Here is a 14,810-nt window from a genome sequence, read left to right as displayed (position 1 = left end):
GCTTGTCATCCCAACTATGTGGGAAGTGTAAACAGGAGAATCCAGGTCCAGATGGCCTGGGGAATAAGCGTTAGACCTTATTGGAGAAAAAAAAAAAACAACCTAAAGCAAAAAGAGCTGGGGTGTGGTTCAAGTGGTAGAGCGCCTATCTAACAAGCACTAGGACCTGAGTTCAAAACCCCAGTACCACCAAAAGAAAAGTAGGAAGCAAGAGAGAGAAGAGATTTTCCAATTTTAGCAAGGACATGAAGAAGCTCGCTTGTGCATTACCAAATTGGGACAGTATTAAAATCATTAGAGTTTTGAATTTGTCATGCTTTTATTTCCTTTGCTTGGGAGGAGATCAATTTGTTGAGTTAGAATAAATAAAGTTAAATTAAGCTTTTAGGCTTCTAGTTTGTACATCTGTGTGTCCCTCCATCACAGTGACCACCAGCACACACACCCTCTACACTGGGAAGGTCATTTTGCAGTCATGTTTTTGCCCTTGGCAACCACCGATGTGACTTCTGTCATTACAGATGAGTCTGGGCTATTCTAAACTTCATATAGACGGGACCATCCGGTGCCTGCTCGGCTATGTCTGGCCTCTTGCTCAGCACACTGTTACACGTATCAGTAGTTCATCTCATTTCATTGCTACACTGGCACAATTTGTTTTTCCATTTTCCTGTTGGTAGATATTAAATTGGTTATAGCTTTAGGCTACTTCAAATAATGCTGCCAGGAACATCGATATGCAAGCTATTCTTCATGACTTCCTTTTCTTTCCCTCGATAGTATAGTAATTTTAGAAGATAATTTGTCACTCTGATCCTTATCATCAGAAGAAAAAAATTACAAAAAAACACTGTAGATGTAAAGACAGGGCACCGTGCAGTTAGAATATAGCAAGAGAATAGGAAGTTATGCAGCCATTAAAATTCTAACTACAGACTACACTGAAGAATTACTGAACAGTATATGAAATGAAGAATACAAAATTGTAAGCCTACCATAAAAATGCTAGAAAGTGTTTATTCAGATGGGTTTAGATTTGGCTCCATTGGGGAGAAATGCAAATGGCCAACGGGATCTTTCATTACACACTGTTCACTGAGTGCAGGGAACTGTTCCAGGATTGGATTGGGGATGTGTTGGTGGGAAGTTCCCTGTCCTAGTGACGGGAATCAGAGACAATAGGGAGAACAATTCTCAGCTTAGATCTGAGGAGATGATTCAGGTCACACATTTCCTGAACTAGACATTGGCTGTCTCATCTATTGCTGCCTCCAGGGCCGGGTGGGAGCCTCAGTGTTTGCTCTTTCACAGTTCTTTCTACACTCAGTTGACAATACACCTCACTCTGGCCTGGGAACTCCATGATGCGCTGGGTTTTTGATCGATGGCTGGGTTTCCCTCAAGTCTGGCAGTTCCGTGGAACAGGAGTTGTGTGGAAATCTGATATTGAAATCTGTTGACTTACAGGTGTTAAACAGCACTTCAGTCCCACACTCACCTTGGCCTTGAATAAACCTGACTCTCAGATTTTTGTGACCCTGGGCAGAGACCCGTATCAGACGGGAAGGTTTTGTGCAAACCATTTCCCAAGCTCTGGCAGGATTGTGTCATGGTTCTGAGAAGACTCTTGCTGGGCTCTGGTGCCCCACTCACATCTTGCTATAAAGGTCACTGTCTCCTGCAGTCAACCAGCTCTGCCTGGCTTTGGGTGCTTCCTACTGTCCTACTGTCAGCATGGCACTGTCTTGGGCTCTTGCAGTCCTGAGCCTCCTGCCACTGCTAGAGGCCCAGAACCCAGGACTTGTCAACCTCACCGCCTTGAACCCAGCACTTGTCAACCTTACAGTCATACCTATCACCAATGCCACCCTGGAGCAGGTGAGTGCCTGGGTCCTGTTGACCCTGATTGCTATAGGCAACTGTGCCCCTCTGGGCTTTTCTGTCCCCTGATGGCTGTGGTCAGCCCTTTAACTCTGCCCTTTCCTCTTCTGGGTGGTAAGGTGAAATTCTGACCAGCCTGGGATGTCTGGTGGCCTCCCCCTGTCTCCAAACTCAGAAACCCTACTGCCAGGTCCCTTAGCAGAGGATGGTTCTATCCTGGGCACACAGAGCTGACCAGGGAGGATGTCTGATCCTCAGGGTGAGTTCCTGAATGTCCACGCTCCATCCACTTGGGACTTCAGTCTCCCTGTTTGCAGAATGGAAGGAGAGATCTGCCAGTGGCTTGTCACTGCTGACTGCCAAAGTTTGGCTCCAAGCCCCCACCATCTGTGCATGCCTCTCCCCAGCTCTCTGGCAGGTGGTTCTTCATTGGCTCAGCCTTTCGCAACCCTGAGTACAAGCTGGAAGCTCAAAAGATCCAGGCGGATTTCTTTGACTTTGTTCCCAACCTGACAGAAGACACTATGCTGGTCCAAGAGTACCAGACCATGTGAGTCCCCTGAGCCAACTATGGACACCCCTTCTAGATGCTCAAAGACCTTAAGCAAGCCCCTGTCTCCTCCTGGCCTCATCCTTCCCACCTGAGCAGTGGGGACCACTGACTGTAATCTCTACCCACTCTCGTTCCTGTGCCCTGGTGGGCAATAGTCACTTCTTGACTTCCTGTTTGTTGCCTATCTTCTGTCTTGCTTTAGAGAGGACAAGTGCATCTATACCTCCAGCCATCTGAGGGTTCAACGAGAGAATGGGACCTTCTCCAAACTCGGTGAGGGCCAGCCCTCAGGTGGGAGGGTCTGCTGTGTGGAGGGGGTGGGGCAGCCTAGGAAAGAAGGCCAGACTAAGCCTCAGGCTTTGTGCATGCATAGAAAGCACCCAGCAAGCCTGATCCCTTACCTTCCTTGTCTCCTGCCTGCCAAAACATAGCAATGCCTGCCAACATTTTTGATCTCACTATGTGCTTCACATGAACTAACTCACTTCCTACTCGCAATCAACCCTGAGAGGGTATTGCAAGGATCAGTTGACAAAGTGGCAGAACAGAGATGTCCTGGTAGTTTCCTGAGGTCACACAGCTTGTCATTAGAACTAGAATTCAAACCCAAATCCAGTCCAGATCTGCCTCTCTCTCTAACCACCCTCTGGAAGCTAAGGGTGGGAGTCCACATATTGGGCAAGTGGTAACTTCACCCATGTCGCCACTATCACTGGGGACAGCACACAGTAAGGGTACATACTGATGGAACTCAATTGACACCAGTTAGCTGCCCGAGACTCCTCTCTGGACTTCACCTCCCACATCTGTGAAATAGGGCCAGAGGCTTTGAGCATGGGGTCTGGTGCCCAGCAGGGCCGCCCCAGTGAGCCTGGTCTTTGCTAATGGCTGTGTGGCTTCCTACCTGAGGACGAGGACGGGGACTGTGCCAGGACACGGTCTCACCCTGAAGCCCTTCTTCCTGCAGAGGGGGACAGAGAGCATTTCGCACTTCTGCTGCTGCCCAAGGACCCCAAAATCTTCATGCTGGCCTTCTCTCTGGAAGACAAGCAGAACCGGGGGCTGTCTTTCTATGGTAGGTCTCAGATCCCTGCCCTGCCAGCCTCCCCCTCCGTCCATCCCAGAGCCTCAGCCCTGCCCAGGGCTGCGGTGTCCTCACCCAGGCTCTTGTCCCCCTTATAGCTGTTAGGCCGAAGGTCACCCTGAAGCAGCAGGAAGAGTTTGAAGAGGCTATCATCAGCGCGGGCATGCTCAAGTCAGAAATCACATACGTTGACTGGACGAAGGTAACCATGAGGGACCCTGTAGTGCCACCCTGGGAGTGTTTCCATTCTGGGTAACCCCAAAGGTCCAGAGAGGGAAAGCTGCTGGGCAAGACTGCACAGCAAGGCAGTTCTCTTGCTTTTAAGAACACGCCTAGAGGGACAGCTAAAATTCAGAGACTCCGTAGGTGGGAGATGGGAGCCCCAGAAGGACAGTCCATGCAAGATCAGGGAGGACACTGCAGAAGGTGTGAGGACTGGAAAGTCCAACAGGAGGGGACAGCCTGAGCCAGGTGGTGGCAGGAACCCAGGAAGAGACACACACAGGAAGGAACCTCTTCTTCACCTCCCACATCCCAGGCCTTTCCCCACTCTTCTTGCTTTTGCTGACCATGGGACAGGAAGTTGAGGTTGTGCTCTTCAGTCTCACTCAATTCCGCAAGCTACGGACACAGTCCTAGTTTTGTAATAATAAGGTGACCTGTGATGACTCTACTTTAAGCCTGTGTTATCTGAAAGGCCTCACCTGCTGATTCCTAGCCATGACTTGAGACACATTTGACATTCTCCCGACTGTCAGAATCAAATCTCTCCCTCTACCCACTACCTGGGCTCCTCTCCAGTAACCATCAGCCCCAAACTTCCTGGAAAAGGGCCCAGGGACATGATCGATGGAGTTGGGTCCCCTGCTCCATAGTCTGCCATCTTACTGCCTGGCTGGGGACCTCAGACAGGTTGCCTGGCCACCCTGAGCTAAGTTGTTTCTTTTGCAAATGGTGGTGCCATTAGACCCAGCGTGGGGGCATGGCCTGTCACATCTGTTCAGAAAATGCCAGCCCTTGTGGCAGGGTTGAAGCTCCATTCTAGGGTCAGAGAGGGAAAATGACTTGCTCTAGACCTCTTGGCAGGACTGATAGAGCAGGGGCTGGAGCCTGGTTCTAAAGATCTCTGCCTTTCCCCATCACTGGGCTTTCTTCCCCATTGTCTCTTAGGATCTGTGTGGGCCGCTGCACAGGCAGAAGGAGCTCGAAAAGAAGGAGGAAAACAAAGAGCCCAAGGAAGATGTGGCATAGGGTCAACACTTTGGCAGTCTGGAGATTGACCTCATCTCTGACCCCCAGCTCCTTGTGCTTCTGTTCTTCCTCTGCATCAATAAAGTTTCTGCTTGCAAAAGTCAGATTGCTAGTCATTTGTTCATTCATTCACTCACTCACTCATTCATTCATCCATCCATCTATTCACTCATTCACTCAATCAACCATTCATCCACTCACTAATCCATTTATTCACTCATTCATTTACTCATCTACTCGCTCATTCATTAACTCATTCATCCATTCATTCGCCAATACATTCATTCACCCATCCATCTATTCTCATCCATCTATTCATTCACTTACACATTCATTAATTCAATCACTTACCATCCATCCATTCATTCACTCACTCATTCATTCATTCATGATAAAGTCTGAGTGCAGCCCTGCTGTGTCCAGGTGCTGTGCCCCTGGATGCAAAGGCCCCTGTGGGAACATGCAGCACTTGTGCCAGGATGGATGCTGACAGGCACTGCCTACTGTAGGAGCCCAGCACGGAAAGCTTCTTTGCAGTGGGAAAGTGCAAGAAGACTCAGTAGGGGCATCAGAGCCAGTCTAGATGGATTAGGTGTTGGCTAAAACTTCTTTTTGCCGCAAGCCAGAAACCTGAGGACACGTTTTAGAAAGCCTCAGGCAGATGACCTAAGTATGGATAGAGGTGGATAAGGGGTGAGGAGAATCCAGGTGCTCGGTACCTGTCACAAGGGCCCTTACTTCACACCAAGCAACCTGATCACCTGAGGCGGCAGGATGGGAGGGGCCACATGGAAGGCTAGAAGGCGTGAGTAGGGAGCCTGCTGCAGGCAGCCCGGCAAGAGGCCATGCCAGGAGGAGGGCAGGGGCTGGATGTCTCCGTGGAAGTGTCCTTACAGTGCCCACCTGAGGGGCCCAAACACCTGTGGACTAGGCTGGTCCCTAGATCCCAGCTGGCCTCTGTCTTGCAGATGTGTTTGGTGCCCTTGAGTTGAAGCCATGCTCTAGGCGTGGTCCACTCAGTGGCATAAACAGCTGAACCCCGGAGCCCAGTAGTCTTCCAAGGGGGGGCCCCCCACCCCCAACCCAGGGCGCTCATGATTGATGGCCTCTTCATACCAGGGAAACAGCACCCCAGCAGGCAGAGGAGCCAGGCTGAACTGTGTGGGTCATTCCCTGTGCGCAGCCGCCTAAACCAGTGACAGGACGAACTGCCTGGTGCAGTCACTGTGTTCAGTCCTGAGCTCTCTGATGCCAGCACTGTTTGCCTCCCTCCCAAGAGCCGCGCTCCACAGGCCCAGACCCCAGCATCCTTTGCAGGATAGCCATAGCAACTGCTGTTCAGAACCTCTGAGGAATGTTTCCATTTTAGTGCCACTCAGCAAGGTGCCACTTTCACCTCCCTCTGAGGACTTGCTAGAATTTGAGCAACACATGGATCATGCTGGGCAGAAGTCAGAAATGAGAGGTGAGGAGAGTGCAAGTAAAAACAAATAGCAAGAATACAGACTTTGAGACAGGCATAAGAGTACAACCCCTGGATCTCTCCCGACCTGGCCTGGGTACATGGTCCGCTCTCCTGGTCAATACGATGGGGCAGAGTTGGGGGGGCTGGTCAGAGGACTGCAGGTGGCACATGCAGAAGGACGCACTGAGTGTGGAGCTCAGGGTACAGGGCCCATGGGTGCTCCATGAGACAGCTGGAGCTGGCTATGGAAGGAACTCGGGGAAGAACCAGGCATGAGCTTTGGCAAACACCAACCTGCTGTGTGGCTCACACATCTTTGGCCTCAGTACAAGGGTTCTTGGCCAGACAGAAAGATTTATGTTCTGAGATAGGGAGAGGGAACAGTGGAGAAATAGAAGCCAGCAGAGGCAGGCAGAGCCCAGAAATGTACACTCAACAGGTTCCCTCTGGGGGAGTTGGGAGGGTATCAAGTTTTCCCTGACACATATTATCACAGACACAGGCAGCTTTGGGAATTGTTTTTTCTTGTCTTTTCTGTTTTTATAGATCATTATTCATTCTTCTTCATTTGCTTTTGTAACAAAAATAGATTTTTAAATGCCTCAAATATACAAACATCTGTGATACACACACACATTCCAGAAATGCTGAGGTACTTGCTGCCAGGAGTAGGGGAGCAGGAGACAACCGGGCCTTATGGCTCCTGGCTGGAAGCTGGCCACTAGGATTCCTGGGAAGAGCCCGGGCCTTGGGATGAGGTACTGAGAGAGCCCAAAGTAGATAGCTTCCTGCTCCCCTGGGTTTCTTCCATCCCATGGGCTATGGGAAAGGCCCCCACAACCATGGAGGAGCTGGGCACATGTCACCCCAGGAGGCCCCCAACCCTAGATGCCCCACTAGTCCCCAAATGACTCCCTGTGCACCAGTCACCGGAAGCAAGGTCTCTGGCCAGGCCCTTCCCAGGAATGAGTGGCCTGTCATACATAGAGGAGTGCAGGCTTGCTGGAACGACCCCGGCCTTTCCCTTCTTCCCTGGCCTTTCCAAGAGGATTTGACACCAGGATAACTCCCTAGTACAGAGACATTCTGTCCACCAGTCTACAAGATACATATTATTAGCTGGCGGTGAACAAATGCAGGAGCAGACAGTCCCAGAGCTCCACCTGGACACAGGTGCTCTTGCTCACAGCACCTGTTGGACAGGGCTGGGTCCCCTGAAGTTACCCCACTTGGTCACCAGGCTGACACATCAGACAGAGCAGGCAGTTGGCTCTCCTGGGGAGGGGGCTGTGGGGTCCTCTAGGTTTCAGTGGCTGTAGCCGATGCCTGACCTGGGGACAGTAAGGGCTGTCTGCCTGCTGTCACCCTGTCTTGGAGCTTCCAGGAGTCAGAAGAGGCAGGAGCCCCGCAGGTCACGGGCCTGGCGCAGGTCAGCGGCCAGTGAACGTCTCATCTGGCGTGTGGTGGAGCGCACGCTCTCGGCTGCCCGTGCAGCCTGGCTCAGGGCCGCCTGCAGCTCATCCAGCTCGTCCAGGTTCAGCTGGATGGAGTGCCTGTGTCTCTGGGCTGGCCGCGGGGAGGCTGCAGGGGCTGAGGTAGGTGCTGGGGGCACATAGTACCTGAGGAGAGAAGCAAATGCGCACGTTAGTGCAGGAGAGCTGGGTGAAGAGGGACACCCCCGCTGGCCCACTGGCCTCTGCTCCCTGGGACTCAGTTTCATCAGCGGTAAAATGGGGATAATAAGTGTAGAAGGATGAAGGAAGAGAATGCATGTGAGTGCAGACTCAGAACAGGGGCCAGGTGGCCAGTTCACGCCACCCACTCACTTAGCCAGCCACTGAGCCAGGCTCTGGGATTACAGAGGAATGAGCCAGTGTGGAGTCCCACTGCCTTCTCAGAGCTTCTAATCAGAAAGGCAGATCTTGGGGAGGCCAGGGTCACCTCAGATTCAGTAGCAAACACCTTCATTAGAGAAGTAGTATATGGGGTCTCATTGCAAACCCTGGGGTGCTAGAGATGTGACCCTAACACTCAGGATTGTGCAAAACATGAGAGGCTGGTTCCCCTCATCCAGGGTGGTGGGTGGGTGACATCCTCCTCTCAGTCCTGTAGGAATGTGGGGTGTTGTTTTCAAGGGCTGGAGGAATGGACTGCTGAGCCAGGACAGGAAGCACAGATTTCCCAAGCAGTGACCGGAGCATCGACCTCGCTGGTAACTGTCAGGTTCAAGGTTACCAGCTGTGGGCAAGAACAGGATGTGACCTCTGTGTTGTTGAATAACCTGCGAATGTGGTTTGGGAGACAGGGATGAAGAAGCACTTTGCCCAAATAAAGCAGGAATGAGTTGAGGACTTGCCTCTTGCGTGGCACGCGGTGGATTCTGGCTTTATCCCTGCTCTCCCACATTCTATCTTGCCTTATTGTACAGTGTGCAGAAGGCCCTGGCTGGGCTTTCCACAGATGTTTGTCCAATAAGATAAACAAATGTCCAAAAAGTACACGGAAAGATCACCACATCACTGGCACGGGGATAATGCAAATCAGAACGATGGGAGGTGCCACTTCCCATACTTCCCTCTAGCCTGGCTAAAATAAATCTGACTGCCACCAGCAAGAGTTAGCCAGGGTGTGCAGCAACGGGAACCCTGGTCATTACTGGGGCAGGGGAGGAGAGGATGGCGCAATCACTTTGGACACCAGTCTGGCAGCGTCTCCTGCAGGTAAACATGGTACCTAGCCTGAGGCCGGCATCCTTGTCTTCAATACCATGTGCCAGGCAGTCCCTGAACCCCACTTTAGAGAGAAGCTAAGTGACTCAGGAGACAGTATCACCTGCTGACCTGAGAAGCTCAGGCCCCACGTCCCTGTCATTCTGTTTGGCCAGCTGGACAAGTGACATCACTTTTCAAGATCTCTCTCGGTTTGTTTAGCCAGGTTCTCATTAAATATCTCAGGCTGGCCTCAAACTCACAATCCTCCTGCTTCAGCCCCCTGAGTGCTGAGTTTACAGGAGTACACAACCATGCCCCACTTAAGGTCTCTGTTTTCTAACTTAAACGGGCCATATTTAGCTACTTCCCAGGTACAGACTACAGGAAAATTCAGGTAAAAGCCTTGTTCTGCCAGGCTGTGGTAAGTGTGAGCTCATAAGGCCCAGGGTCTCAGGCCAGAAGGGCAGAGGTAGATTCACACCAGACCTGACTCTCCCCAACATCTCAAATATTTGCTAAGTAGCTCATTAGCAAGCAGCCCATGCCGATAAACAGCTCTAAGCTGAACGAACAGGCTTCTTGAGTGCAGTGAACAACAACCATCATTCGCTCCTTTAGAGAGTACCTGGAGTAACTACTGGGCTCCTGCACACCCCACTTTCTATTCATTTGGTGACCAGCCTGAAAGTTCCCCAAACTCCCCATAGGGCAGAAATACAAAAACACCCTCTAGGCTAAAAAGCCTCTGCTGCAGGGGCTATAGGGCTGGTGACCAGCAGGTGGCAGCACAGGACCACTGAGCGTTCAGAAACTGCACACTGGCCTCAGCCACTCAGCATGCTTAGTCCTGCTGACTTGACAGGCAGGTAGGAGAAACTTGAGAGCAGCAGTCCCTAAATTCTAGCCACAACAGAACATTCTGGTCATTTTCTATGTCCTGTGGACTTTCTGTGCATTCATTATAATCTTTACCATAACCCATTTCCCAGAGGAAGAAACTGAGGCACAGCAGTGGGTGGGGGCAAAGTGACCTGCCCAAGATTATGAAACTACTCCTTGCCACTAACTCCTTCCCCTCCCACCTGGCCACCCATCCTGGAGACAGCAACCTGGGTAGTCCCTCCCACAGGACTGAGCCTGGAAGGATCTGACCTCAGGAGAAGTGGGGCCTCCAAATTCCAGGCAAAACCTTCCTGCCCAGTAAGAGGGAAGCCATGGGGTCTGCACCATAGTGCCATAGCCCACTACACAGGATGAGCTCTCACTTCATCACTGCTGGAGGGGACCATCCTTAAGGGCTGACCAGACTCACTTGAGAAGGTAGAAGCCACACCTATGGGTCTGGTCTGCTCATGCAGACCTAGAGCTGGACGGTGCCTCAGGCCTCTGTGCTGGCCAACTGCTAGCTGTCACAGTCTCTGCCCTCACTGCTCACAAACAAACATGCTACTGACAGTGTGGCCATTAGTGACACTGAGTCCCAACTGACTCACTGTACAGAGAGGAAACTGAAGCAGAGAACTCATTGGTGACAGTTGGGACAAATTGCTGGTCCAGGTTTCTTTTCCCCTGTACAATCTGGTCCTCATGAAGCCACTTTCACCTGTTTCTTCTAATTACTGACAACACCAAGAAGCAGCAATGTTGGCTGGACCACAAAGCCTCTGTGTTGCTATCATGAGCCTGGCTAGCACTGCATGTCAACCTCCAGCAACAGCTCTGGCTCTTGTCATGGGCCTCACTTGATTCTCATACAGATGACAGAAACCATCCCCCCCACTGAGCAGATGGGAGACTGAGGCTCAGAGGGGAAGCAGCTCTGCCTTGGCTACCATGTCAAAAAGAGATGGGATTCCCACACAGCTCTGTTGGATTCTGAAACCTGCACTGAGTCTGCCCATGGCATACCTGGCCAGTGGCCTCCCACCAGTCAAAGTCATTAGGGATACGGCCAGACTGAGCAACTGCCTCTACCAAGAGCAGCTGAAGGGGAACAACATGAAAGGTGGGTGTCCTGGATGGCGCGCAGAATGGAAAGGACTTCAGATAGCACTGAAGGGCATGGAGCAAACCGCAGACCTCAGTTAATAACATCTGTCTTCACGTTGGCTCGCTGACGCTGATGGCGGTACCATGTTAAAGCAGGATATTAGGAATAGGGGAGACCGGGAGGTGGGGATGTGGGTGCTCTCTGTACTATCTGCTCAATTTTCCTAAACCCAAAAGTGTCCTGAAAAAGAAAGTCTATTTGAAAATAAGTGAGTCCTCATTCCTTGATTGCCCACAAGGAAAGGTGATTAGGGTTCCAGGTCCCCAGGAAGCCGTTAACTCCCAGGGGCAGAGTCTTCTTATGGTCTTCACTGCTGGCTCCCCAGGGCAGAGAGGTCTTCCTGAGACACAGAGAGCACTCCAGGTTTGTTAAGTGACTACAGACTGTCACTGAATATTATCCATCTGGGGTAAACCACAAGAAGGCACTCAGGTGCCAACACAGGTACGAATACTAATTCTTCTAGCAATTCAGATAGAGGCTGGGGCAGGTGGGAGAAAAGACTCACACAGTAGCTGAGGGATAAGGCATGACGGGAACCGAGGAGATGTAGGCACAGGCTGGAGGAGCTGGAGCTGGGGGCACAGCTGCCAGATACCACAGTCCAGGTGGTGGCTGTGCTGGTGAACCTGCCCGCCTGCTTTTCTGCTTGGGGCTAGAGGTGGGAGGTGCGTTTCTCCTTGGGGAGGCCTTTTCTGTCCCTGCCAGGGAAGAAAAGCATGGAGCTCAAGTCTGAAATCCAGGCAGATGCAGCTGACAATAGCCCACTTGAGTGAGCCCTGGGCACCGGGCCACTCTGGGAAGGGCATCCCTCTGGGGAGCAACTCCCCCACCCCATTTGCTCCACCCCAGCTGAGCTTGCCATATCCCCAGGCAGTGGCCAAGCCAAGCTGGGATCTGGCTACAGAAAGACACTGAGCACTTGTTCCTACCAGAGGGGACAGAGCCGGGGCCATCTCCCTCTGCAGGGGACCCGACTTGACCACACAGGGGACAGCAGAGGGCATTGGTGGCAGGTGGTTCCAGTGGGTCCTTGGCAGCATTACCTGGAGGAGAAGGAAGAGTCAGGAAAGGGCTATGTCACATCAGACCTGGAGCCCCACCACACCCAACTCTCCGTAGAGCCACTGCGGAGGACACAGCTGCCTCCCCCTGGGGGAGGACACTGATGGCAACGGTATGTGCTGCTCTGTAAGGGCCTTCGCCCATTGCTATGTCAATCCCAGCAGGCCATGGGGCCAGCTACTATGTTTTCTCTTCATTCCAGTTTGAGAAACTGAGGCTCCACAGGGAGCCAAAGTCTTAGAGCTGGGAAGTAGCAGTCATCTGACCCCAGGCCTGCCTCCCTGGAGTCAGCTCCTACTCTGCCAATGAGACAGACCCGTTCCCCACACAGAAGACCTAGGATAGTCACCTGGGAGCTGGGGTCAGCAAGGGAGCAGGAGGCAGTAGACACCATGATCCTTGTCTCATGTAAATTCCTAGTGCCACATTTGTGGGCTCCAGGCCATCTGCTTCTCCCACCACCCAGCTGAGTACACTCCAGCCCTGCCCTGTGCCCCTACCCCAGCTCCAAACACTCTGCATTGTGATTGGTTCCTTGTGGTTGGTTAGTCAGGCCCAGTATGTGTAGATGTTGAGTGAATGAATGAATGAATTAATGGAGAAATCTGTTAAGATTTTAGCAAAGGTAGAGAGACATGGTGGTGAAGAGCCAGGGCTCTGGAGTCATGAAGACTTGAGTCCAAATCCTGGCTCTACCACTTATAAGCTGTGTGCCCTTGGGCAAGTTACTTAATCACTCTGAGCCTTAGTTCCCTCCCCCATAAAATGGCCCATATGCAGCCCCGCTACACACTCCACACAGTGAGCAGCTCAGTCTCAGCTGCGCCAGGTGCTGCCCTCTTACCTGAATCCTGCACCCTAATGGGCTGGCAGTGGGGACAGGAGGCTGTATTACTGTCCTTTTGGACAGCCTTGGGGGACAGAACATGGTATTCCTGGCCTGGAGAAGAAACCAGAACAGTCAGTGCCAGAGCCTGTGAGGATGCCCAGGTTTAACAATCTCTCCCTCCCTTCCGGTGGTTTCATTGTCCCTCCCCATCTGTCTCTTGTGTGTGCACGAGGGCACACGTGTCATGGAATGCACACGAGTGTGCACACACACACACAGAGAACACGTTGATTGTCTCCAGACTCCGTCTTGCTTCATCTCAGCTCTGGAAGCAGCTGCTAAGCCCTTGTCATACAGCAGTGCTCAACATCCTCAGCTGAGTGACAGGCTAAGTCAAGATAAAGAGGATGCTCTCCCTGGACCAGACCTGCTGTCAGATCTGAGTGACTGGACAAGGGCTCAGTGGCATCTCTCCCTGGGCTCTGGATGGGTCTAAGACGGGCAAGTCAAGGTGCTGGTCTCTACCCAGTATCCGGCAGACAGGAAAGCTCGTAGGTCCCCACCACCTCTGGGATGAGGCCTTGTTCGTGCCAGGCCTCAAAGACCTAAAGGCTTCCTAGAGCCACCATGAGGGGGTTCCTCCTTTCCCTCCCTCCTGTGCCATGCCTTGTAGTCACACTTTGTACTGTGTGTTGCAGACTTCCTGCGGTCCTCACTGGGGACTGCTCCATGTCTGACATCTCTGTCACGAGCTGCACAGGACAGAGAGGAGCCTCACTTCCTGCCTCAGTCCCAACAACCCAGCAGTGTGGAGCTGGGGAGGGGGTCAGTGACTGACTTGTCACACTCACTGTCATTCCTGTTGGTGCTGCCTCTGCTGGGCAGGCAGGCTCATGAAGGTGAGACCCACATGCATCTATTCTCTAACGTTAAGTACTCTGAAGTGCTGCTAGGTGTCACCCCAGGCTGTACTCAGGTAAGGCCAGGTGCCCAGTTTATGAGAGACAGAGGCTGGGACTGGGCACCTGACAACATTCAGGGTTCATGTTGCATGCCCAGGGTTGGCAGAGTAGGGGGTCATGGACCTCTTTATGGTTGATGAGCGGAAATGAAGGGGCTCCAGGAATGAAGTCTGGTGCTGGCACAGGGGAGGGGCCAGCGTGGTTGTGCCTTATCAGTGAAAGAAGATGGTCAGCACTGAGATTCACACAGCCCGTTCCTGATCTTTCTCCCACCACTGAACACACTTGTGTGACTTCAGAGGCCCCACAGTACATGGAAAAGGCTTCTCATGGCAGAGGAGATGGCCCTGGGGACTGTGCCCATCCTACCCACCCCCCAGGCCCACCTGTGTATTGGCCCCGGAAGGAGACTCTGTCCGATCGTTTGCCACTGCCTGCTCCTCTTGTCCCATCCCGTGCTGCCCAGGGATGGTCCTTGGGGATTCTGCTCTTCTCAGATGACAGCTGGGGGGAGAGTGACTCAGATTCTGAACCTGGAGTGGAAAGAGAGGGGCCTCAGAGAGGGTGGTAGTCCACACAGCTTGGGGGGTGAGCACACTACAAGGTCAGGGTCTGGGGTGATGCCTGGGTTTCAATCCCAGAAGCCCCAGAACCGTAGTCCTGAGCTCTGCTGGTCTAGATGCATTCTGTGTGCTGGGTCCCACACTTGCAGCGCTGTCCCAGGAGGCAGGCGCTGTCATTACTGCATGGGTAGCTGGCCCTGTGGCTGCTCAAAGCAGGTGAACCACCCGGCCAAGGACAGCACAGTGGAGCTGGGGATGAACCCCGGGATGGACTCCAGAGCCATGCTCCTTCCCCTAAGTCCCTTGGGCTTTGGGCTTTGGGCTTCTGCAGACATGGACACATGGCCCAACTAGTAGTGGATGCTCAGTTTGGTGACCTATACAAAGCCCTCACAG

At 52.5% G+C, this 14,810-nt stretch overlaps 2 protein-coding genes across 4 annotated transcripts in view; one reads left to right on the top strand and one right to left on the bottom strand.

Moving 5' to 3' along the window:
- Window positions 1-1,662: 1,662 nt before the first annotated feature.
- On the top strand, window positions 1,663-4,873 carry Orm1 (orosomucoid 1). Its single transcript, XM_020160324.2, has 6 exons — window positions 1,663-1,878; window positions 2,289-2,431; window positions 2,637-2,707; window positions 3,402-3,509; window positions 3,617-3,720; window positions 4,689-4,873. Exons 1-6 carry the CDS (start codon window positions 1,735-1,737, stop codon window positions 4,767-4,769), a joined length of 651 nt encoding a protein of 216 aa, XP_020015913.1. The 5' UTR covers window positions 1,663-1,734; the 3' UTR covers window positions 4,770-4,873.
- Window positions 4,874-6,750: 1,877 nt separating this feature from the next.
- Window positions 6,751-14,810, bottom strand: part of Akna (AT-hook transcription factor) — a 48,335-nt gene continuing 40,275 nt past the window's right edge. For all 3 annotated transcript variants that reach the window (XM_074051184.1, XM_074051183.1, XM_074051185.1), the window contains 5 exons: window positions 14,238-14,384; window positions 12,905-13,000; window positions 11,928-12,041; window positions 11,504-11,696; window positions 6,751-7,853 (listed from right to left, as the gene is read on the bottom strand). In XM_074051184.1, the coding sequence (XP_073907285.1) occupies window positions 7,622-7,853; window positions 11,504-11,696; window positions 11,928-12,041; window positions 12,905-13,000; window positions 14,238-14,384 (782 nt within the window). In that variant the 3' untranslated portion in view covers window positions 6,751-7,621. The remainder of the gene's footprint in view (window positions 7,854-11,503; window positions 11,697-11,927; window positions 12,042-12,904; window positions 13,001-14,237; window positions 14,385-14,810) is intronic.

Source organism: Castor canadensis, chromosome 13 (genome assembly GCF_047511655.1).
Source record: "Castor canadensis chromosome 13, mCasCan1.hap1v2, whole genome shotgun sequence".
NCBI classification, from domain to species: Eukaryota; Metazoa; Chordata; class Mammalia; order Rodentia; family Castoridae; genus Castor; species Castor canadensis.
Note: the sequence above shows the minus strand (reverse complement) of the source record. Positions and strands in the feature narration are given on the sequence as shown.